Source organism: Acomys minous (assembly GCF_964271855.1).
Source record: "Acomys minous genome assembly, chromosome: 17".
NCBI classification, from domain to species: Eukaryota; Metazoa; Chordata; class Mammalia; order Rodentia; family Muridae; genus Acomys; species Acomys minous.
The window spans coordinates 16,770,368-16,796,110 of NC_140500.1; the positions used below are offsets into that span (position 1 = coordinate 16,770,368).

A 25,743-nucleotide genomic window follows, 5' to 3' on the forward strand; every position below is an offset into this window, starting at 1 on the left:
GAGGGCTTCTTGCAGCCCTCAAACTTCTTTTGCCCGTCGTGACCATGCCTAGACCCAGGGTTCTGTGCCTACTTAGGTAAGCACTGGATTTCCTGAGCTACATCTCCAACTCCTTTGCTTGTTTCTGTGTTATTACTTGGGAGGAGGTGTAGTAGAGGCACAGTCTCATTAGCCCAGGCTAGGCTCGAATTCACAAAGCCATTCCCGCCTCTGGTATTACCAGAACCACTCAGCCACTGCTCCGGGATGATCTAGTTCCTAATTGCAGCACCCGGAATAGTTTCTGGCGTCTGCTGGATATGCAAAAGTGAAGGGTTTTTTGAAGGCGGTGGGCGGTTGCTCCACTTCTAGGTCCAAGAAGCAGGCTCAGGTAAAAGACCTTTTGCGAGAGGGTTCGAGGATGGTGGTGACCCGCCTCTGCTCTACCGCAACCCCTCCCGGCGCCCGCATCCCGGGACCTACCAGCTCCGGGAGCCCTGTAGCGTTCCGTGGGCGCCTTTAAATGCTAATGAGCAGCCGAGGCAGCTTTCCCCACCCTCTCTTTCCCCGCCCCGCGCCCGCCCGCCCGCCCGCCGCCCGCGAGCACTTGCGCGGGGCCATCTTCGGGGCCGGGAGACCCAGCGAGACCGCGAGCGCGCGCGTCCCCCGCCCTCGAGCCGCCGCCCGCCGCCGCGCCGCGCGATCCGCACCGGCCTCCCCGAGAGCGAGCCGGCCTCCGCGACAGCCACCGCGTTAACCGCCGCCAACCGCCATCGAGGTGCCCGGAGAGAGCGGAGAGGCGGCATGAGCGAGGCGGGCGAGGCCACCACCGGCGGCACCACGCTCCCGCAGGCCGCGGCCGACGCGCCCGCCGCGGCGCCCCCGGATCCCGCGCCCAAGAGCCCGGCGGCCGGCGGCGCGCCCCAGGCCTCGGCGCCCGCCGCGCTGCTCGCGGGGAGCCCCGGCGGAGACGCGGCCCCCGGGCCCGCTCCGGCCTCGTCAGCCCCCACGGGCAGCGAGGACGCGGAGAAGAAAGTTCTCGGTGAGTCCCCGGGTGCAACCCCGGAGAGGCGACGGGCGAGGATGGACGTGGATGCGGGGCGGAGCGGGACACGTGGGCCAGGACTTGGAGTCTGTGCTGTGGGTCTGGATAGCAGCGGGTTTCCTGGGGAGGGACGCTCCGGGGAGGCAAGGGAAGGGTGAGTTGGGAAGACTTCATTTATTTTTTTTATTTTTTCCTGGTCTGGGAGGGTCAGGTGTCTGTCCCTGACGCCCTTCCCTCGTGGGCTTGGGACAGCCGCCATGCTCCTGCGGGCCACATGCCGGCACAGGGATGTTGCAACGCCCCAGGAAACTTGGGGCCGGCGCCCTTCTCCACAGATGCAAAGAGCCTTCCAGGGCCCACCAATTGCTGCACATTTCCCTCTCCCTGCACTGTGGGAACGCACGTGGTGTGGCAGCTGGCGGCGGGAGGGGGGCGGGGGGGGGTAATTGGTCGGAAGTGGAGTAGGACTTGTGTCCAAAACATGGTTGGTTACCTTGGGACTTGTAACTGGAAGGAAAACCTGAAGGTGGGGACTGGAGATTTTAGGGCTCAGAAGGTTTGCAACTGTGGCCGATGGTTTTTGTCGCAGATTTCTCTGTCCTCATCTTCCTTAAGGAACGCCCGGTGTGAGGCCTTCCACAGGCTTGCCTAGCAGGTGGGTGGTGGATAAGCTCTCCCGAAGGGTGTGTGTGTGTGCGCGCGCGCGCGCATGTGGTTCGCTCTCCGAAACAGGAAAGTTAACAGATGGTGTAGGATGCTTCCGAAATGTTCAGTGTTTCTGGGTGGGGCCGGTTGGGCTCGCCTGCTCTGCAAGCTTCTTTCTCATTTAGCAAGAAAGCTGAAAGAATAAGTTGGAAGAAATATAACACCATTCGGTGTTTCCTCCCCCCTCCCCCGACAATCCTCCCGTTCTTGTTTTCCCAAGGCTTTAAAAACGCGGTGCCTGCCAAATTAAGTCCTTCTCTCCTGTGACCCCCATCCCAACGCGCACTAAGAAGTTCTTTAAAGGTCTTGTGAGTGATGCATTGTGGCATTTTGCACCAGATGTTGCTTGGACCACTTCCACGCAAAATGAAAGATAGAGCCCCGTGTTGCTAGCCAAAGCAGGTTCTTAATGATAGCTTACTGAGGGCAGATGGAATCCTACAGGTTTTTACTTGATCCTTGCACCTCTGAGATAAGGAAAGTAGATAATATCTTTGGAGATGGGGGGTTGGTGTGTGCCGAAAAATGAAGGTTAATTTCTGCAGTCTCCAATGGTTAGTTCTGTTTCTGCCAGATAGATCCCTGTTGATGATGAATCTGATGTCTTCCATCCTGCCACTCAAAAGTCTAGCCTCTTAAAACGAAGGGCAAGCCTTCCCACCTGACATTTCAGCACAGTTTGCCTTTGTCCCATGTGGTCTGCCATCTCCCGTTGCCAAGCAGACACATGGACACCCAAAATGTTCTGGATCTAGTGCTGACTGAAATGGGATATCTTTGGATGCTCTCGTTCTGGTCTTTGCAAAGGGGCCTTAACTTTGGTTTATGCCGTGTAGTCCTTGAGGGAAAACAGTTTTCCTGAATAAAAACAACTGGATAGCGTACGCTACCAACTCCTTGTGTCCTTGAATATGTTTATCGTATTAAAATTGTGAATAAATTCGGCTGGCTATATGAAGTTGTTGGAAATATTTGTACACAAAGCACATTTAGACAACTTTAGGAAGAAACGTCTTTAGCCTTGAAACCAGACTGGAATCCTTCTTGTTTTTCCGCTTGTGTTGTTACCGTTGTTGCCTTTCCCCCTCTTTTGTGTATTTTATTTTTTTTTTTTTGGTCTTGCGCTTTTATTTCTCAAGGCTGGCTTCATGGAGTAGCAGTAGCCCAGCCTGGCTGGCCTCACGCTGTAGTTAAAGGAGGATTTTTTAAACTGCTTTTCGTCCTGCTTCAGCTTCCTAAGGGCTGGGGTCACAAGTGCACCCCAAGCACTCAGCTTGTTCCGTCAGTTTCCTTCAGAACCGCCCTGTGTGTGTCTGCAGGTACACAATTTCTGAAAGAAACAAAGTTCTCATGTGGAATCCTGACACAGAGGCCACATTGTTTATTGGCATCTGGCCTCTTCCCTATGTTGACATTTGAAACATAATTTTTTTTTCCTCATTTGCTCTGCAGCGCAAATTAGATTGGTTTTATGCTAAAGACTGAATAGCTTTTCAGAGAAAGCTCAGAGGCGCCTGCAAACCTGTCCTTGGGCCACACTCAGAACAGTGCGTCTCCTCACTGAGTCAATCCCTCCAGAGCTTTTAGTGTGGCCTTGACAGGCTTTCTGTTTCACTGAGGCTTGAGGACTGTTTTGTGCATTCCCTGGGCTTAGATCTACCCGTTTAGTTTAAGATTAATGTGTTTCTACAAAATTTAGATTCTTAATGAATTTGCAAGTCAGGCATTGTCGAGCGCTAATCTCGCACGGCAGAGAGCATAGACGGTATCAGTTGACTCTAGAGTGTCAGGGTCCCCACACTTGGGCCTGCTGTGTCATGCCTCAGTGGTAAGTACAGAACTGGGGTGAGAGCGATTCAGTTCTGTTACTGCTCTGGACTTGTGACCAGCCTTCATTTGGCCACCAGACAAGCTTCTTTGTATCTTTGTAGGTTGGTTACTAAGAAGGAGCTACTGCGTTGTTTATTAAAGTTTGCCAAATAACACTTGTATGAAGATGATGAGATGGGCCAGCTGTCTGTACTTTTTTTGTGGCTCTTTTTTTGCACATAGGAAATGTCTGGGTGAATAACTGAAATGTGCTGTGTGTTTCTTTTCATCTTTTTTCCTAGTTTTTGCTTTGGTTCTGAGGCTCACACCTGTTGCCCCTTGAATGAATGCTAAATGCTCTACCACTGAGCCAAGTCCCCAGGCCTGGGCTCACGTTGGCTTCATACTCCTGATCTTACTGCTTTCGCCTCCTAGGTTTGAGTGCTCAGTTTATAGCCATACCCAGCTGCCTCTCCCTTGGAATTGAGTCTTTACCAGCAGTTTTTTTCAACCACCTTCTTCAGTTTTAATTACTATAAGAATTGTTCAGGCTCGTGGCCACCCCTTGAGGCCTTGGTAAAAAAGTCTGCATGAAAGAAAAGCTCAGGCTCGAAAAAGCACCTTTATCACAGCTCCACGTTCTTCCACATCTTTTTGGAATTAAGCCTTTAATGGTTTACTCAAGGGTATTTGGGCTTTGTGTAATGGTATCAGGACTCTAGTGATAGGAGTTTTATCTCTTTGTAGGTCAAGTGCTAACATATCTGCTTAATCCCGTTTTAGCCACCAAAGTCCTTGGCACTGTCAAATGGTTCAACGTCAGAAATGGATATGGATTTATAAACCGGTATGTGTCTGCTTGTCTTGTACCTATTTTGTAGCAGTGGCAGTTACAAACAAACCCATTGTCCTACTTTGTTAATTGGCTGTATACAGTTTGAGATTTCTAAGCTGTTGTCCATGGACACATTTCTAGAACATTCATATAGTCTCGTGTTTAGAACAGAGAGATTAAAACTACAATCAGGAATGGGAAGAACTTCGTGTCGTTCATATCCATAATTTCACAGATAGAGAAAAGAGAGCTTGGTTAAGCAACTTTCCTTAAGGTCACACACACTAGTGAGTAACTGAGCTGGGGCTGTAAGCCCAGCCCTGGTCTTGTTCAAGTCCTGTGAGGAAACCAATGTTTAAACCATGGTGACTTGTGACCACATGGGAATGGAGGTAACCACAGGCTGCTTGGAGATACGGGGATATATTTTCACAGAGTGTTGACAGTTTTCCGTTTTCCTTGCTTTTTAAAACCAATTCCTCTAGTTTCCTCCTTATCTGTCTGGGTGGGGTAAGGTTAGGGTGGGGTGGTGGGAGGGCTGTTTTAAGTTTCAGTGTAAGGAGAGCCCAGTTCACAGCTGTGCCCTGTCCTTTTGACTGTCTTGCTTTTGCTGGGAGGAAAATTTAGAGCTCTGATTACATAGCATGTGATTGAGAAAGACATGAGAGCAAAGGGGTGTTTCTGTGTGTGTGGAATCCAATGCTTGGATCTCTGCATTGCAGTGTGGAGGGGCCTCTGGGAGAGACGAGGGCTATGGGAATTGATTCTAGGCATGTTTCGAAAAGACAAACCATTTTAAAAGGTTGTGTTTTTTAGATCTTGAGATCTCTGCTTATAATACGTTTGTTCTTTGAAGCTTCTCTGAATGTTCAGACCCTTTAATTGTGAGGTTTGTCTTTCTTTCTTTTTTTTTTTTTCCTGCCTCCCAACAGAAATGACACCAAAGAAGATGTGTTTGTTCACCAGGTAAGAGGAAGTCTAGCAGTGTTAGTGACATTGAATGCGCGTGCCCCGCCAGTGACTGTAGTGTCCTGAACTCCTTTGGTGTATTTTAGAATGAGAGCTCAGTTCAGTATTAAGAATGAGTGGCAGATAAACCTTCCTGTCCCGTCATATAAACTGTTTTCAAGCATTCAGTTGTATCTTTCAAGTTTGAACGAATTCATGTTCAGTTAAACCACCTTCTGCTTTTTACAGCCTGAGAGTCCTTAGCAAAAAAAAAAAAAAAAAAAAAAACCAACCAAACAAAAAACCCCAAACAAACAAAAACTACTTCCATGCCAGCTTCTTACTGGCCCGGGGGTGTGGGTCTCCTTGGTGCTTTACAGGAGCCGGCCTGGCTTTTGCCTGGCCTCTTGTTGGGTAAAACTTTGATTTGTGAATAGCACCCAGTAGAGGAGTATTAGATGTGTATCTCAGACATGAGAACTCTTCCCTTCCTTAGACGACAGTCCTCTCGTGCACGAGACATGTCTAGCACGTAAGTTCAACCCCTGCCAGTTCCCTTCTGTTTGAAAATCTAGAGCAAATGGGTGTCTTGGAATTCTGTGTCACATGTCTAAGTCCTCAGATGCTCTTTATTATTACCCTAGATTGTTTGCTTTATAAAGTAGGCTAAGAGAAGCCACACCCATTTTTGCTGTTCCTTTGCTATATTCAATCTGACATTTTCAGTGTCTGGATGACAAGAAAGCATGGCAGTGGCACACTGCCAATTGGAGATAGCCACATCTAAAACCCTCTAGCTGTATTTTCCGTCCTTCGCATGTCTGCCCTGTGGAATACATTTTTGTTGTCCCTAGGAAACTGGAGTAGATTTGTTGAGATACAATGACTTGTAAAGTCCTAGAAGACTGAAAAGGAAGCTCATAACATGTGGAAGTTACTGGCCTTTGGGAGAAGCACTCACTGAGCTCAGTAACTGCCGGGAGGGAGAAAGGGGTTTCCCTGCTGCTGGTGGCCAGCCTCCGAGCCTGTGTGTGAGCTAATGACCTGATTCCAGCCCTATGAGTTGTGTGGTGAGTCACTTCAGTGTGTTGAGGCCTGCCCAGTTTAACAGGAAAAAGGGAACGAGCCGGCAGGGAGGGGCTAGTTTTTGTAATGGCTAAGCATTCATGCTGTGTGCACATACATCCTGTCCTGAGCTGCCTCCTCCTCCTGGAGTGGGTGAGGTCTCTGCCCTATTGGCTCACTTTTTCCCTCTCTTCTCTCCCTCCTACTCAGAGTAGAGGAAGGCTGGATTACACTGTCTAATCGCTTTATAAAATAAGGTTGACCTAGTTCTGTAGACATTCCCAGCCCTTTAACTGTTTAGAGATGCCAGGCAGAGAAGTGGGAAGTTGTATAGGATTCTTCTCCCTGAATTTGAAAGAGAAAGGGCCTTTTCTTAAGCAGATACTGTAGGTACAGATGCCAAATGTCAAGTGGTACCTTCCTCAGCTCCCTAAGGATTGCTGGTGTGCTAGTGTGCTGGTGTGCAAGGCGAGGATGCTGTGAACTCATAAATACAGTGTAGGACTAGAAGTCCTCTACCTCCTCCATTTGAGACTCTTAGCTTTGTTAACTCAGGTAAGTTACCACCTCATGTCTCCATCCATTAAGTGTGATAACTGATGAGATTTGTATATTATCTTTCCTCAAGTTATCTTGTTTATTATATTATCATAGTATTTATAGTCATAAACATTTACCTCATTGATACTTTATCCCTTTTTTATTACTCTTACTTGTTCATTTATCTGTTCGAGGCAAGTTTTCACTCTGCCTTCACTGGTCTTGACCTTCCTGTTGCCCAGGTTGGTGTCTAGATCCTAATGCCCCTCCTGCCTCATCTTCCCAAGTGTTGGTAATTTCAGGCGTGAGCTACCCAGCCCATCTTTCTGTATTTATTTCTGAGAAAGAATCGAGTGTTGACCTTGTGATCCTCCTTATTCTGCCTCCCAGGCAAGCACCACTATACCCAGGCTCACATGCCTTTTTAAAAAAATTCTTTTTTATTTATGTGGGAGTGGGGGTGGTTGTGTGCACTTGAGTGCAGTACCTGTGGACACCAGAATGGGGCATCAGATCCTCTGCAGTTGCAGGCAGTTATCCTCCACATAATGTGGGTGTCAGAGCCCAACTCAAGTCTTTGCAAGAGCAGTGTGTGCACACAACTGCTGAGCCATCACTTCAGCCTGCCCAGCTCCTTGTTAAAAAAAAAAAAAAAGCTTTTGAGATCAAAAGTTTCTCTTGCATACAAAACCTCTGTACCCAAACTGCTTGTATGTCTATAAAGTAAAAACATATATTTGATCTAAGGTGAAATGGATGAACATATTTCAGTATTGGAATACACCTCCAAACGAGTTTTCTGTTTCCTCGACAGACCGCCATCAAGAAGAATAATCCACGCAAGTATCTGCGCAGTGTGGGGGATGGAGAGACTGTAGAGTTTGACGTGGTTGAAGGAGAAAAGGTGAGGAGCTGATTGTCTAAGAGTGTGCCAGCACATAGCTTTCCTGTAATATTTAAAATGTTTATGATAGGAAGTGGAAGCAGAAATATTTTTACCGGATGCCATTATAAATATTCAGTATGCTATATATTTTAGTTTCTTGTTTAATAAAGGAAATCTAGAATGAAGGCAAGTTTTTCAAAGTCTAACATATATTTTATTTTGGACCCCGGTTGTCCTGGCCCAGGCGTGGAGCCCAGTTAGTTGAGTGCTTGCTTACTATGTGTGAAACCCGTGGTGTGCTTTAGTCCCCAGCACCACAGACACCAGGCATAGCGCACCTGCCTTCTCTATCCCAGCACTCGGAAGCCTAAGGGAGGAGGAGTATTCCAAGTTTGAGCCCAGCCTATGCTGCGTAGTAAAGTTCTGTCTCAAAAATACATCCCTCCTGTGGCCCTGCCCAAAAAAAAAAAAAAAATTGACTACAGCCAATTAAGCCAACCAGGTTCCTCTCTTGATGGATCCTGGTGTGCAGTGTCTGCAGACAGCGGCCTTCTGGGTAGTGTATGCAGCCTATTCCTTGTATAGGCTGCTCTAAGGGACCTAGGAGACAAAGCTTTCCAGTAGGTGTTCTGGTCTCTGATCTCACACTGGCCAGGAGTTAGGCTCCAGACAGGTAGTCAGGGTGACTTCAGGGTACACGGGGCCTGGGTAGCCAGGTTTACACTGGCCACATCACGAGTAAGTCCACATCTAGCTACACAGTAACAAAAAAGTGATTGATGTCCCAGACAGACCAGGCTCAACTTTCCTGGCCCCTAGAATGTCCTGTATCTCAAAGAAGTGGGGCTTTTCCATCCAGGTTTGTTGCAGGTGAATTCGGTGGTGGCTGGGGATGTAGGTCAGAGTTAGAAGACTTGCTGCCTAGCACGTGCTGCCTAGCACGCTTGAGGCCTTAGCGTCGGCCTCTAGCACTTAGGGTTAGAAAAAAGAACTCTTAAGTTGGTGTCAAAACGTAACAGGAAAAAGGATTCTATGGAGACAATTCCTAAGTCTTTTCCTCCCTGTTTGTGCTAAGCTCACTAAACAGTATCTCAGAGCTGGTCAGAGCGGATGGAACTGGAGCTGACCAGAGTCAGGATTCCAGTGGTACCTTGGCGTACCACAAGTTTTAGCATGTGCTAAGAGATTTCATAGTATTTTGAATCTCTTCCATTGAAATGTTTTATATTCACTCATTCCTCTTGTTTGAGGTATACACTGCTCCTAAACTTGGCTGGCCAGTTAAGGGGGTGGTGCTTTTCAGGTTGGGTTTGTAGTTCTAGAGGTCAGGCAACCTAATTAGGATGGTGAACACTGTTTTTGAGATCACAGTAACTTGACTGTTACTGGAGGAGGTTACTTAGTGTCTTTTAAATTTGGAGACTCTGTTTTCTTCCTCAGGGTGCTGAAGCAGCAAATGTGACTGGTCCAGATGGAGTTCCCGTAGAAGGGAGTCGCTATGCTGCTGATCGGCGCCGGTACAGACGCGGCTACTATGGCAGACGCCGTGGGCCTCCCCGCAATGTATGTTGTCTGTGTCCCTAACCATTGCCTGCAAATGTTCTTATATTTAAAACGGAATGAATGTAGGTGCAGATAAATACCATATTTGAAGGTGCCATGTCTCGGAGATATATAGCACATAACCGTTTTTTTGAAGGGGAATTTTTTTATGCCCAGCACCCATTGGAAGGTTGCCAGTCAGAAGTTATATCATTTAGCGTGGAATTGGCAGCAAGTAACAGACATTCACCGATCTCAGAACCAGATTGCTAAGATGTCAACTTGTCCGAAGGCTTTGTCTTCCTTTGGCCAGATACTCACGGTATTCACGAAGACTGGGGGTCCCATCACAGCTGTGCAGTCTGTTTCTTGTAAGTCTGCAATTGGTCGGCAAGAAAGTGGGGATATCTTAGGAGTCCTGGTCACGTGGCCTCAGAAGTGTTGAGAGACTTGCCTTGGCTAAGGGCCTCCTTTGCTCTTATTTCAAAGTAAAGAAGTGGTGAGGAGTTACAGATTTATTTGCTCTTTGGATAAATCTCAGTCCAGGTGAAAGCATTTTTCAGGTAAATCTGGCTAGACTACTCTCAGGCTTAGTTTAAAGGAATATTCTCAAGGTAAACATTATGAAATGAGTTGTGTCATGAGGATCTTGCTAGATTTGCATTAAGAAGGTTTGATAATAAAAGAGTCTGTATCGTTGATGTTTGTGGAAGTAGAATTTGGTGCCGGCATCACAGACTTAACAGTCAGGGACCCCTGAGCACAGCAGGGAAGTTACCTGTGTCATACAAAGAGAAACAAAATATCTCAGATTAGCTAGTAATGGTGGCTCCTGTCTTTAATCCCAGTACTTGGGAGGCCGAGGAAGGCAGATAGATCTCTGAGTTCTAGGCCAGCCAGAGCTACAGAGAAGCAGCAAAAACAAAACAAAGCAAACCAAAAAACCAAAAAAGTATTTTCCTAAGTGTTCCTGCTTTTCAAACTGTCATTTACTTCTGTTCCATGTTGATTTTATTGCATTCCTTACATCTCATCTGTTAATATTTTTCTTATTCATTTAATTACTGTATTTAATTTTTAAAAAAATAACTAACGAGGGATGGGGAAAAGGCTCAGTCAGTAAAGTGCCTGCCATACAAACATGAATCTAGCCACCCCACTGGGTGCTGTGACAGGACCTCAAGTCCTGGGCCAGAGCCAAGTGGATCGGTGTAGCTCAGCCAGCCAGCCTAGCCGAGGTGATGAGCTCCATGTTCAGTGAGAGACCCTGTTTCAAGAAAATCCAATGGAGAGTGAGTGAGAAAGACACCAAGGTCACCTTCCAGCCTGCACATGCATGCGCACACAAACGGGAACACATATGTGAACCACTTCATCTTTGAGAGGCAGGAATGAGCAGCTTGCTTCGAGGTGGTTATCTCAAGGTCGTTCATGTCCGAGTAGGTCAGTTCAGAAGTAAAAAGTGGTCGACCTCTTCAGTAGTAAGTTTTCTTGGAGATTTTTTTTTTCCTCCAAGAGCTGGAAAAGATGCCTGGTTTATCACTGTGGAGGTCTTCCTTCCATTGTCCTGCCATTGTGATTGTTTCATAAAGGTCTTGATGAAAGATTTAGCTGCATGAGCTTAAGAGATAATGCCTTCAGAAATTTATGTGGTGAATATTTCCTATGTAAAATATATCTTTACATAACTGTGAATCATTTATTCATACAGGTTTTATAAAGAGTAGAATGAGCCAGGCCTAGTGGCGCAGGCCTGTAATCCCAGCTACTCGGGAGGCTGAGGCAGGAGGATCGCAAGTGCAAGCCCTGTTTGGGCTACAGAGTGAGTTCAAGGCCAGCTTGAGTAACTTAGTGAGACGCTGTCTCAAAATGAAAATTAAAAAAGAGGTCTGGGATAAGGCTCAGTGGCAGAGTGCTTACCTGTCATGGATGGGGCCCTTGGATTGAGCTTCAGTCCCTCAGAGAACAGTGCGTTGTTGACTTAGGAAATTAGACAAACCAGCTCTGTGGGGAGCTTAGTTGAGCATGTGGGTTTGGTGTGGAGGCTTTGAAACTTAAGTAACCCATCCTTTAAGAGAGACTGGTCATTAGCTAATTAATTAGTTTTCAATTCGTGTTTTAAAAAATTACAGGTATTTCTTGTAAGACTGGCTTTGTCATTTCATAGTTCTTTAAAGTGAGATTTGGGTTAATAAATTCTTCGGGGATGTTTGTTGGTTTAAAATAAAAAAAGATAGGAAAAATGAGTCAGTAAGAAATTCCCTTTTAAGTTCTATATTTAGAAATTATTAGTAGAGGGATTTACTGCTATTGAAATATAATTAACATTTCTAGTTGTTAAAAAGGAAGGATGCCATAGCTCTTAGCCCTCACATGTTTTGATTTTTGAACTACTTTTAGGCCTAGATGGTGTTAAGGATCTCAATCATTGATGGTATGATACTGCTGTTATATTAAAAATTAAAATTAATTTAAAATAAGTCATTATGTACTGATTAAATATTTCAATTAAAAATCCTGTGCAAATTGAGAGGGAAGACTGGCGTTGTACTATATGCCGTTGTGTATCTCTGATGTATAGTTTAATAGAAGATAAGCTGATTCTTCGGTTTGTTTTGTGTTTGGTCCTCTGAGGGCCAGCATGTCGTTGTGTCATAGAAGAGCCACCATATGCTGGAGAGAGAGGAGCGTCTTAGTGGAGTTGTGGGAATGCTTTGCCTTTGTTGCCTCGGGAGAGCCAAGTACTGCCTAGGTCAAATCTACTGATGACATCAGAAAGTTTTGTTTGTTTGTTTTGTTCCATTTTTCTTTTCTTGACAGTTCTTGACTTTCCCCCCTGGGTAAATTTGGGAGACACATTGAAAGGAGCCAAACAGTGTAACACTGCTGTTGTAATTCAGCGCTGTTAGATTTGGTAATCGATTGATTGCTTTTGCTTTTCTGCTGCTCGGAATGATATCTGCACAGATCTACTTTAATCTCCATGTAGTTTGTCCCAGGCCATCACTTGATCGCCTGGGCTATGTGCGTTGTATCTGCACAGCAAATGAAGGGTCACTGCTCTGGGCGTTGGGGTGTTTCCTGGTGATAGCCATCCTAAGTGGTATTCTTTGGATCTTGCCTCGCTGTAACTTCTTCTGAAACTCTGTTTCTTTGCTTCGCTAGTACGCTGGGGAGGAGGAGGAGGAAGGGAGCGGCAGCAGTGAAGGATTTGAGCCCCCTGCCGCAGATGGGCAGTTCTCTGGGGCCCGGAATCAGCTGCGCCGCCCCCAGTATCGCCCTCCATACCGGCAGCGGCGTTTCCCGCCTTACCACGTGGGACAGACCTTTGACCGTCGCTCACGGGTCTTTCCCCATCCCAACAGAATGCAGGTAAAATGCACCTGAGACTCCTCCTCAGCAGTCCTCACCCTTGGTCCTTCTCTGCCTCCTCCTTCTCCTCCTCCTCCTCCTCCTTCAACTCCAGCTACCGGAAGTAACACATTGCTTGCAGCTTCCCATGCTACCAAAGCTGAGGCAAGCAAAGCCCGCTGGCTGTTCAGAGCACTCCTAAACACATTTTTGGGAGTACATCATGAGCTATGCAGCACATGGGACAGTGGGTAGGGTGTCCAGTTTGTAGATGTGTAACGCACACAAGTCAGGCATGGTGACGCATGCTGAGGCAGGAGGAGTCTGAGTTCAGGGCTAGCCTGAGCTATGTACTGAGATAAGTGAGAACTTGGATTCTGACCATAAAAAGGGCCTACATTTTCATCCTGCTTCTCTACTGGTTATTTCACATTTTGAGGAAATCAAGTTTTAGATGAAGTTATTCGTCTGTGAAATGGAGGCATTGAATACAATGTACAGTGGAAAATGGAAAATACCAAATTAAATGAGAGTGTTGGTTTTCTGGTAAGCTAACAATAGAGATTGTTGAGTGTTGAAAAATGGATGGAGCTTTTGTGAGTCCATTAATGAGTATTACACCAGCGTTTTCATTCCTAGGGAGCTTGGGAAGCTAGAGATGGGCCCTTATTTATCATTAGCCACAGCTCTTCCCTCCTCAGTGTCCTTGGGCTTCACCAGCCCCCCCCCCCGAAGTGTTTTGACTGAACATTGTGTTCAGTCTCTTCGCTGCCCCCCTCCATTCCCATCATGCATGACTGGTGTTTCTACAAGGCTTCTTGTTTCCCCTTCCAACAGCTGCCCCTGACACATGTGCTAAAAATAACAAGTCGTATCAGATATATGGAGACGCTGGGTACACGAGGCATAGTAGGCATCTTGGGGGCAACACTGAGGCTTCTAGGAAATGAAAGCAAAAGCAGTCAGCTGGCTGGCGTGCCTTCCTGGGGTAATCCTACATTGGCAGATATAAGGCATACTTCTGAAACCATTGTGGGGTTTTTGTTTTGTTTTGTTTTTGCTTTGTTTGTTTGTTTTGTTTTGTTTTTTAGCATGTCTGTAGACGGTGTAGTTCACACTAAAGATGGGAGTAAAATGATTCCTTAGTGTCACAGAAAGAATACCACATGACCTGACTCTGACGCTATCTCGCCAGCAGCTTGCTTACTCTTGGCAACACATAACTGCATGTGGCTGGAATGCAGGCTGATGTAGCTGTTCCGTCTTAGAAACAACCCATGGTAGAGGTCCGCGACCACTCCTGCGTTAGAATCGTGCACGCATACTGCTGCATTGTGTCGGTGCACAGTGACTAAGTCTCCTCAGGCCAGTTCAGCGGCTCAAATAGAGTACTTGGTAGCATTTTTACATGTGACTAGGCATCTCCGAGGTCATTATTGTAAGTTATTTTTAAAAGTGAAGGTCAATCTCTAGGATAGTAAAAAACTATTTAGTTCAGACAGAAAAGCCTGTGCCACCTACTATAGAGCAAAATCTCATGGAGCGGTGGGGGGCAGTGTGACAATGACATGGAGCACGCAGGCCAGTGGTGTTTGTATGACGCTTAAGGGCGTTATCGGTGGCCAAAAGGTCTCCATTTCCAAGTATGGTCGTGTGAATTTAAAATGTAGAGCCCCTGAAGCTTTTTGTTTGTTTGTTTGTTTGTTTGTAACAAAGCCCTGGCTGTCCTGGACTTGCTTTGTAGACCAGTTTAGCCTTGAACTCACAGAGATCCGCCTGCCCCTACCTCCCAAGTGCAGGAATTAAAGACGTGTGCCAGCAAGCACACCCAGCCCTCTGAAGCTTCTTAAGGGAGTAATTGGTGAGCGGAGGAAGCAGCACTGTGCCATATACCAGGTGGCAAATGTTTGAAATCAGTCCTAATGTTGTCTTGTCTTTGGACTATGAAAAATTAGCAGTGTGGCTTCCATAGTTTTGTTGGTTTTCTTACAGATAAAGAGATTTGGTTGTTTTAAAAATGAGTAACTTGGATGGCTGGGGCAGTGGTTCTCAAAGCACTGGCCTGCAAGCCTGAGGACCTGAGCTCAGATCCCTAGGAAACGTGTAAAGCTGTGCAGAGCGCTGTACAGAGCACTGTGCATACGTAGCACCAGCTCCTACAGCTAGGTTGGAGACAGACACAGGAGAAACTCCAAGAGCTTACGGGCCAGCTAGCCTGACCACCTCAGTAGCCAACAGCAAAAGCCCCTGTTCAAACTTGATGGAATGCAAGGGCCCATGCCCCAGGTTGTCCTTTATCCTTCGAAGGGGTGCTGTTGTATTTATATACTCAAACTACCACACCGACACATACAAGCCAGGCACTGTGTTCTACACCTTTAATCCCAGCTTCTGAGTTTGAGGCCAGCCTGGTTTTCAGAGTGAGTTCCAAGACAGCCAAGGTTACACAAATAATCTTGTCGTATAAAAAACAAAGACGAAAGAAGGAAACCAAACACAAAGATAATGAACCGGTGACTTTTCTGCCTGTCTTATTTGGTGGTGGTGTGGTCAGGACAGTAAACACAGGTTCATATGGTTGGAATGGAGAGTGCAGGAGGCGGGGGAGGGAGTAGAGTGAGAGCTCGGAGAAACAGGGCACTGCTGCTGAAGCTCAGTGAGGACCTTTGTCTTGCTGTAAATGCCATGTAGTTAGGAAGCATTATGAGGTTGCCTACGTTTGATGACCAGACTGTAGGACAGTGACGGTGAAGAGATGTTTAAATGTGGTAGCAGGGGGAAGAGACTCTCTTAGTTGATGGTCCTGGTGGTTGATCGTGAGTGGGTAAGATTTTCTGAGGCCAGTGCATCTGTAAAGGAGTTCAAAAAAACGTGGGATCATAGCAAGGTATTTATTTGACTCAATTTTTATAGTGCTGAGCTGCTCCTGGCTTTCCCTGCCTCGTATTTAACCTATGAACAGGGCTGGAGAGATGACTCGGAGGTTAAGAGCACTGTCTGCTCTTCCAAAGGTCCTGAGTTCAATTCCCAGCAACCACATGGTGGCTCCCAACCATCTATAATGTGATCCAGTGCCCTCTTCTGGCGTGCAGGTGTACATGCAGGCAGAACACTGTATATGTAATAAAGAAATCTTTAAAAAATATATGAAGAACTTACTACGGAAGCTATGTAGTGAGGCACATCAAGACAGGCATGCACTTGGAACGTGCCTGTCTGCTTGTTTGTGTTCTGTGCGTGTGCCACTTAAAGGCCCCAGCAGTGCTGCACACTAGTCTCTAGTTGTTGGCTTCTGAGTGCAGTTCTTTGACAGAAGCCCTTTTCTAGGAACATGTGCTTTCGGAGCCGAGTCAGAGAAAAGACTGGTACAAGCTTTTAACATCTTGTGCCAAAAAGGCAGGAAGTACTCTAAAGAGTGTTGGAGACTTGTCAAGAAGCTGTGAGCCAGCATGCAGACTTCCTGCTGGCCAAAGATGGATGGAATAGATGAGTAAAATCGAAACCCGGGAGTTATGGGGGTGTAAATAAATACATTAACATAGGAAACATTTGAGGAATAGGACATTTATAGGCTGTGAAGGGACTTCCTTGCAGAGCAGTAACTGGAGACCTCAAAGGTGCAAGTCCTAGTGTTACCACCTAAGAGGGTGAGAAAATTAGACTATTCTGCTACTTTGTGTCTTTCCTAACAGAGGTGCATGAATTAAACTTAATGAAACCCAAATTTAGGTGTCCCGATCATGAAAGCCAGAAATAGAAATAGACTTGATTCTACGTAGACCTTGATGTAAGGGACAGTGACGTGTGGTAAACCTGTGGCGCCATCTGAGGTGCACTCGGTCCATTTGTGATTGTTTTAGAAGGAGAGATGTAGTTGTGGTTTCAAGAGGCTTACATGCCTTAGTCATTGAGAGAGTGGCGGTGAATAGGGTTGGTTGAGAACAGGCATGTGCTCGGTGTGAACATGAAGCCCTCCCTTCATGCAGGGTGAAATAGAGGTGACTCATAAGGCGGCAGCTAGTGGGCACGCTGGCGAGTGATGGAAATGCTCATGTTCCTGTCTTCCTAAGGAAGTGAGAGGCAGTATGTGGTGCTGAGGAGAAGTGAGGAGAAGCAGGGTCTCATTATGTAGCCTAGATTGAGCTTGGACTCATGGTGATCCTCCTGCTTCAGTCCTGTCTGTGCTGAGGTTCCAGGCTTGCACCACCATGCCAGGCTGGGGTGGGTTGTTGTTTGTGAACGTGAGTGTGAATATATGTGCATGGGTGTTAGAGATCAATAACATGCATCTTTATCTATACACCAGCATCCTCATCATTTCTACTGATATTGTAGGGGGGAATGTGCTTTTGCCTAAGTGCATGGTCTATATTATTGTCATATTAATTATTGTATTACTATTACTATTAGCATCATTCCTACTGCTATTGGGGGGGGGCGGTGAGGGGTTTGTTGCCTGAGGGTGTGTCTGTTCTATTGTGTTATCATCATCATTATTTCTACTCCTGTTGTCGGGGGCGGGGGTGTTCTTTTGCCTGAATGTATGACTGTTCTATATTATTATTATTACTATTATCATCGTCATTATTTCTACTGCTATTGTGTGTGAGGGGGTCTTTCACTTGAGTGTATGACTGTTTTATATGCATGCCTGGTGCCCTTGGAAGCCAGAACAGGACATTAACTTCTAGAACTACAGTTAGAGGTGGTTGTGGTCTACAGAATTGAACCTCTGAGCCATCTCTCTGGCCCTCTCTACCTTATTTTTGAGACAGGATCTCTCCCTGAAACTGGTTAACCAGTGAGATCTAGGCATCTGCCTGTCTCTGCTTCCCAATCATGGGATTGCAGGTACATGCCTGGCTTTTTACTTGAGTGCTAGAGATCCAGATTCAAGGCAAGCACTTTGCTGACTGAGTGGTCTCTTTGTCATGTGGCCCCAGGTGCAAACCCAGGTCAGCATCTTAGAGGAAGGTAGGTAGAAACCTTTATCTACTCAGCTCTGTGTCCAGCCTAGGAAGTTTTAAACTGAGGGTGGCAGCTACACATGTGTAATTCTAGCACTTGGTAAACTGAGGCAGCAGGAGCACACATTTAAGGCTAGCCAGGGCTGCATGCATACCTTGTGTTAACCTCCCCCCGAACACCCAAAAAATCCAACCCACATTATACTTTAAAATTTTATACTTGACAGAGCAGATGAAAAAAGCTACAAGGAAGAGCTATAGGTAAAAGTATCCTTACGATTTGTCAGTACAGTGTTGAAGCCAGTCCTTAGCTCCTCCCAGGCAGGCAGCGCCCCCAGTTACCTCTGGCTATGTACCCACGGACATAACCTTGTGACAATAATGGTATGGATGAGGAATAACTGTATGTTAATAGGTTAGTATATCTGAGTTGAATTCAACAGTTGAATATGGCCCATTGCTCAGAAATACAATGTTTCCTTTTCGTATAAATAAGTTGTTTTAGGTGCTGGGAGTCAGATTTGTTGTGGGCAAAGCTACATGTTCTGTGCTAAGGAGAGAGAAAGGCTATAACAGTGAGAATGTTTCCCTTCCTTTGCTGTCATTCATAAAAATAACCGGTGAGTAGCAGGCTGCTGTTACTGGAGCCTCAGGCTGGGTAACAAAGCCCTTGACTCAGATTTGGTTTTTAAAGCTAGTTTTCTGCTCAGGTCTGTGTGCTTTGACCCTCCTTGCCTGTGCCCTGGCTCATTTCCAGCTGTGGTTGCCCTTTCTAGGCTGGCGAGATTGGAGAGATGAAGGATGGCATCCCCGAGGGAGCACAGCTCCAGGCTCATCGGAATCCGACTTACCGCCCGAGGTTCCGCAGGTGGGGCTGCTTGCCACTGACTTCTGTGAGGGGCAGTGGAGTGGGCACGGGCACTGTGGGTCTGCTTCATGGTCATGTTATTGTTGGAAGACATGGTAGCAGTGACCAGGAGCCCGAAAGTTAGTTAGTTTGTGGTGGGGATGGAGCCCAGGGCTTCACACGTGTTCAGATACTCTTCCCCCCCTAACGGGCGGCCGCTCACGGCCTGCAACTTGAAGTCACGTAAATTACATTTACTTCTTTTGTTTTGACACCAGGTCTTATTGTAAAGCCAAGTCTTGCTTCATATTTATTATGTCTCTAATTTGAATTCCTCATTGCCTCACCTCTTGGCCTCCCAAGTCTGGAATTGCGTGCATTTCCCACCACTATGTCTAGCTTAAGCCTAATTTTCACTAAACTAAACAAAATAAGCATTAACTGATGGGCAGCCTAATGTGCCAGAAATGGAGGGATATTGAGATATTAAACATTGTAGTCACTGAGGTAGTCTACTAGGGCTGTTGAAACCTGGCTGTGGGGCATACAGCCCATGAGGAATCGAAGACTTAATAGCTCTATGTCCTTTGACGTGTTTCTAGACTCTGTTATGGTAACCAGATCTGTACATTAGACATTGTTAAAGGTTATTTAAAGCTGAATGCAGGGGCAGGTGGGTCTCTGAGTTCCAGGCTAGCTAGGGCCCAACAGGAAGACTTGTATCAAAAAACAAAAATAAGTGGATTGTTTGGTAAGAAGTTTAAATGAACAGATAACCCTTGATGGTTACCATGATGCCCTCAGTACATCCTGGGTGTCAGTATCACTGGCATTCCTGTCAGGGAAGGGTGGGCCATTTTAATGTGCTGCGCCTCATTTTGACTAGACTCCCTGAACCTTAGGTCCTTTGGGTGGGGGTTTGATTTAGTTTCATCCTTAAGTATTACTTTTGTGTGTGCCTCAGCATGTGTGGGGTGGTCAGAGGCTGCGTCTCTCCACGGGTTCCGGCGATGGAAACCATGCCTCTGGTGATGCATTCGGAGCACAGGTGCTCTTAGCCACAGAGCCATCTCACTGTGGAAGCTTCATAAGAGAGGCTTGTCACAGTTCCTTCTCACCCTTGAAGTGAAGGGAACAAATGGGACTTCCTAGTCTTATGTGTTACCCCTCCCTCATCTAAAAATGTTGGTACCAGAGAGCTGGTCCCACTCAGACTTTGGGACATTTGAATGTGTTTTACTGGTTGACTATGTTAGCCAATTTAGCAATAAGAATTTATTAAAACAAAAATCAAATATATCGGGAAAGGATTTGTACCACGACCTTCTCTACATGGTTGGTTCCAGTTTTTGGAGTAATGGTTAAAAGACTCCTTGCTAAGCAATTTCACAGTGTTGGTCTCTTCTGGGTCATCTTATGTGGAGGTTACATCCTGGGCTATGCTTATTTCTCCATTTTCCTTGGGGCTTGTCAAAGTGCCTGGTAGGACCCCATGAATTTACCGTTTACCACAAATACATAAACAAGTGAAGGAGGAAAGTAATGGAGAAATACGGTTTTTCACCAAAGCTTCAGCTCATCTGCATCTGCTGGTCTGTGGGTGGTTCGACAAGGTCTCCATCACTTGACTCAATAGTAAACCAATCCTGTGCCCCCCAATCCAGCCCACTCCATCCCACCTCCCTGCACCTCCCACCCACCCGCTGGCACACTGCCTTCTGCCACGCTGTGTGTTCTCACGTACCTTTTGTTCCCTCTGTAGGGGACCTGCCCGCCCACGTCCTGCCCCTGCTATTGGAGAGGCTGAAGATAAAGAGAATCAGCAAGCGGCCAATGGTCCAAACCAGCCGACTGCCCGCCGTGGATTCCGACGCCCCTACAACTATAGGCGCCGTCCCCGTCCCCTGAATGCTGTTTCACAAGATGGCAAAGAGGTAAAGCCTGGGATACACCCGAATCATCCTTAGCTGAGCCATCTTTCCTGATAGCCCTAAGGATGGTCGCGCTGGGTGTGAAGCCGAACACTCACCAAGCACAGCATTTTGCTTAGGAGTATTCTCAGCCTGTAACGTGAGCTGGGCGTGTGACTTGAGCTTGTTAAGCAGTCTCTGGAGGAATTACAAGAGCAGGATCGGGAGCTCAAAGTAAAGGACAACAGTTAATAGAGGATCCCTGGTGAGTGAGCATAGCTTGACAACAGTTATGTGCTGTGAACTCCAGGGAACTATTGAGCAACTAGAAGCCACTTAGTTTCTGACTTAGGCATAAAAGAAGTGAAAAGCTGCATTGTTATTTTTCTTTCTAGGCGAGGAAATTCACTTTTGAGACATTTTACCATTAAATGCTACGCGTTCTTCTGAAGGAGTTTACTTGTGGTTTTGCTTTGTTTCAGACCAAGGCAGGTGAAGCACCAACTGAGAACCCCACTCCAGCCACCGAGCAGAGCAGTGCCGAGTGACCCTGGCTCCCAGGCACCTTCACCACCAGCAGGGTGAGGCTCGTCTCCTCTGTAGCACACTGTGATTCCCCTGTGCCCACTTCCTGGTCTCCGTTACACTGGGGTGGTTATGGGGTAGGATGGAGGGCTGCTCAGCACATAGTACTCTCTATTTGAGTGAGTTGAGGTAATACGGAGGCAGGTTAAATGGTTGCCACTTTTGGTAAGATACCCTTTATTCTGATTCTTATTTGTGTGGTTGTGGGTGCGTGTACCACGTGTGGGGGTCAGAGGACAACTTTGAGAACATGCTTCTTTTGACCATAGAATCTGGGGGTATACTCAGAAGGTTTGCACAGCAAGCACATTTATCTACTGAGCCAGCTTGCCTGTGTAGTTTGTTTTGTTTGTTTGTTTTGGCAGTGCTTTTATTTTTTAAGTTACTGTATATGTGTTTTGTCAGTATGGGGATATGTGCATGGGAGTGCCAGTGCCCACTGGGTCAGAAGAGGCTGTCAGACCCTCTGGAGCTGGAACAGGCACTTAGCAACCACCCAGTGTTGGTAATGGAAACTGAAGTCCTAGGCGAACAGCAAACACTCTTAACCACTGAGCCGTCTCTTCTACCCTACTACCTATTGTTTATCCATGTGTTTGCTAGTGGTGGTTTGTGGCATCGGCTTGCTTTGTAAACATGGCTAGCCTGGTACTTGCGCCTTTGAATTGAGGCTATCCTGTTCGGTTTACAGGCTTGGGCTGCGTGCCTGGCTTGACAGACAGCTTTTGTGTGTTTGTGTGGTGAGCAGAGGTTGCTTTCCATGTTATTGTGGAGACAGGGTCTCACTGAGCCCATTGGCTAGACTGGCTGGCCAGCAAGCCCCAGAGATCCTCACTATCTCCCATGGGACACATGCAATCCCATGGTTGCAAACAGGCCACTGCTACTCACTTCCTGTGAGTGCTGAGCATCTCACTTGTCCTCATCCTTGTTTGGCAGGCACTTTAACGAGCGATTTCCTTAGGAAGGACATCTGGGGAAAACTAATGCTGTTCTGGCACCTACTAGCCAATGTCTTTGTTTGTTTGTTTGTTTGTTTGTTTGTTAGTAGCCAGGTGTGATGGCATGTACTTTTATTCCCAGGACTTGGAGGACAGAGGCAGCTGTGAGCTCAAGGCCAGCCCAGGTTTAACTAGCAAGTTTCAAGAGCTATGACAGAGAGAAGCCCTGTCAAAAAGAACAGAGTCTTACTTAATGTAGCCTATGCTCTCTGAACTCAACGATCCTTTTAAGTGCTAGGATTGCAATCATGCACCACCACACTGGGCTCAATTTGACAATTTAAAAGTTCCTGACTAGGGCGTGGTTCTAAATTTTGGGAGAGTGTTACTTGCAGCATAAACTTGTTATTGTTGTTCTGTTTTGTTTTTTGCCCTTCTTCCAATCCAATTAGCATTACTTGCTTTGTGGGCATGCAGAGTGTGGTGTGATCTAGTGAGGCCTCTGCAGCTCTGGCCTGCGTGGGGATTAGGGACTGAGCAGTTTACCTGCTGCAGTGACACCCACTGCTGTTCCAAAGAGCAAACTGCTGACTGAGGATGTCATAGAGGCACTCGAAATAACAGTGAGGTATTCGAATGGGGAATGGAGAAGAACAGCCTTTCTCTGTCTTACTAGATTGGGGTATAGCCAGGGAGGTGCAGCTGTCAGAGGGTCTGGCTCAGAGTTTATTCCATACATGATTTTGATTCTGGGTTTTCTTTGGGGCAGGGGCAGGCGGACAGACCAGGACTCATTCTGTAGCTCCAGGTAGCCTGCAACTTATTGTGCCGTCTTGAACTTTGGCCTGAGTATTCAAATAGCAGGCATGTGGCACCACACCTGGCTCATTCCCACCCAGGGTTTTACCTGCCGCCCTCCTAACTGGTTCTTATGTATTTCCTGCTGCCCTTGGGCATTGTGAAACCTACTCTGCTGGTACCATTTCTGAGAGTACAGTTTGGGGTTTGTGATGAGCTTTCCTATGCAGTACTGTAGGGTTGGAGTTGCTGCCCTGTAGGGCACACTGCTGGACTGGCTGGCACACTCACCGTCCCTTGTTTCTGTAGGCAGAATGGCCACACTCCTCATTGAGGGCCTACACTAACCACTCCGCTGTGTAGAGTTAGGCTACTTTTCACAATGCTTGGTCACAGTGGTTGTCATTATGCATAATGTGTGCATAATTACTATTTTTTTCTTCCTTATGAGTGTATTTTATTAAAAACTTAGAATATTCTTCTCATATCTTTGTAAGATATACTTGGTTTACAGCCTTGTAAATAATTTTGAATTGTATAAAAATAAATTTTGCCTGTTGTCCTAACTTTTAATTATTGTATGCTAAATTTGATTTTAATTTCTCCCAGGTGACCTTAAGAATTAATGACCATTCAAAAACAAGGCAAAAAGCACACCCACGACCTTACCAACACCAAAGAAACATCTAAGCAATAAAACGGAAGACTAACCAAGATTTGGACATTAGAATGTTTACTGCTATTCTCTACGAAACTAACAACTACAAAGGGAATGAGCCAGCCAGTGTCCACCAAGCTGCATCCCAGGAACCTGCACAGGCGCAGGAGAGCGGCCTCCCCAGTTTCAGCAACCACTAGCTTTATATTTTTTTCCTGGTTTTTACTGTTTTGGTAATATGAATTAAAAGAAGAAATACTAATACCACATGGGGATTGCCCCAACCAAAGAAATCTGAAATATATAGTAAATGCTCTTTTTCTTTTGTTGTTCATTTTGGATGCTGGTGCTAAACTTCCAAGTGTCATGATTTAAGAAGAAATTTTATGCCCTTATTTATTCCTAGGATGAGGGGAGAACATTTTTGCTTTCTTATCTAGCTCTCTCTGAAATGTGCAGTAACAAGTTCCTCAAAAATAAAATTTTTACCTTCAAAGGAAAAGCTATGTAATTGGTGTATGTATTTCCCTCTTTTTTCTTTTCTTCTTTTTTTATAGTGTGTATGGGTGGTTTTGCCTGTATGTATGCTGGTGTGCAACATGAAGGCCTGGTGCCTTTCGAGGCCTGAAGAAGGTGTTAAATCTTCTAGAAGTAAAGGAGTTACAGATGGCTGTGAGCTGCTATGTGAGTGCTGGGAATCACATTGACCCCTGGAAGAGAGATCTATGCTGCTGCTGCTTGGTGTGTGTGTGTGTGTGTGTGTGTGTGTGTGTGTGTGTGTGTGTGTGTGTGTGTGTGTGTGTGTGTGTGTGTGTGTATGTGTGTGTCAGATCCCTTGGAACTGGAATCAAAACAGTTGTGAGCTCTCACGTGGGTCGTGGGAATTGAACCAGTGTTCCAGCTGCTGAGCTATCTGTTTAGCCTCTCAGCCTGTAATCTTACCACCATCTCCTGAGCCTCATATTTTCCTGTCTGCTGTGTATTTTTCCTCCATCTTTCAGGTCAATGGTTAATGTTAAGTGTTGAGCCAAACACAGATGAGTTAGTGTTTTGTATGTTTTTTCGTGAGTTTGAGATCATAGGCATTGGGTAGGTATCTTTGAAATGTGCACTTCAGAGATAAGTTGATTTCTGGTAGGGAGTGGGTAGGGATGAGGTGGTGTGAGCTGAGTTTCAGGACAGCAGCTAGATGGCCTTAAGGTAAACAATTCTTTATCCACTGGTAGTTTGCTATAGACTTAATGACATACTCTTTATGCCTGAGGCTTTTGCCCCTGAATGCCTATAGCCTTCAACTAAAGCAGAACAGTGCCTCACCTGCTGTCTTGTCATACACACCTAGGTTGCCCTCAGACAAGGTAAATGCCCTGTAAACACTTCTCTGGCTGCATTTACATTATTTGAGTGATAGTGACAAGAAAAGGTCCCCTCTGAATAGTTTTCTTTGGGGGTGGGGGCTATGTCTGATTTTCATACAGAAAGTTTTCTTTTTACATGGACTCTTAAATCTTAAAGATCATTACTGTGCCCAGTGCATAAGTAGGGTGAGTAATGGGATTAAGAGGCATTAAAGCGGACCAAAGTGCCCGTAAGAGATGGGAGGTAGACACAGCAACAGGGCCAGAGCTTCAACAGATGCCAGCAAGGGGAAAAACAATTTGCGTGTTTTAGGAGAACAAACATACATAAAAATACACATACATAACACTGTCCAAAGAGTTAGAGAAATAAAAGGAAGCTGTCTCAGATGGATGTTTTCCAATGGTTGAGTGACATAGATAGCCCAGTCTGGTTAATTATGCTATCCACAGCACTCTGAAGGACAATGTCAGCTAGACGGGGAGACACTGCAGCCCTTTGCATTTCTCACACCCCTATAGTACTTCAAGATTAGGAGATGGCGGCCAGGATGGATCAAAAGAGAGCAAGGTCTCTACACAATGCTTTACACGGTCTCTCTCTACACAGCGCTTCACACTGAACTCCCCTACAGAGTCTGTTCCCTAGTCCTTGCCAGCGGAGAAGTATCTGCTTTCTGTGTGCCCCCTCAGCAACTTTTCCAGCAACATCCAAGTAGATAGTTTGGTCAACAACGTGGTGTGGACAAAGATAACGTGGCCCTGCTGGCTTAGACTGGGCTAGCTGCTGACTAGGATTGTCGAGCTGTTCCTGAGACAATTGCTTCTCTGGGCTTAATAAAACAGATAAATATTTAGTCAGGATGATGTTTGAGTAGGGTGTGTGTGTGAGTGGAGTATGGCTAGAACACAGTAAAACTGCAGTTCTGTTTTTAATAAGTATATTTTACATTCTTTCTTCTTCCCACTCCTGA

The 25,743-nt window shown here is 46.2% G+C and overlaps 1 protein-coding gene across 2 annotated transcripts; it reads left to right on the top strand.

Moving 5' to 3' along the window:
• Positions 1–645: 645 nt before the first annotated feature.
• YBX3 (Y-box binding protein 3) lies at positions 646–23,917 on the top strand. Of its 2 annotated transcripts, XM_084766692.1 has the most exons (10): positions 646–1,021; positions 4,322–4,385; positions 5,306–5,339; positions 7,741–7,830; positions 9,253–9,375; positions 12,520–12,726; positions 18,449–18,540; positions 20,282–20,453; positions 20,912–21,010; positions 23,363–23,917. In XM_084766692.1, the coding sequence occupies exons 1-9, from the start codon at positions 784–786 to the stop codon at positions 20,975–20,977; spliced, it is 1,086 nt and encodes a 361-aa protein (XP_084622818.1). In that variant the 5' UTR covers positions 646–783; the 3' UTR covers positions 20,978–21,010; positions 23,363–23,917. The 2 variants fall into 2 exon arrangements, with proteins under 2 accessions (XP_084622818.1, XP_084622819.1); XM_084766693.1 differs by lacking the exon at positions 12,520–12,726.
• Positions 23,918–25,743: the final 1,826 nt, after the last annotated feature.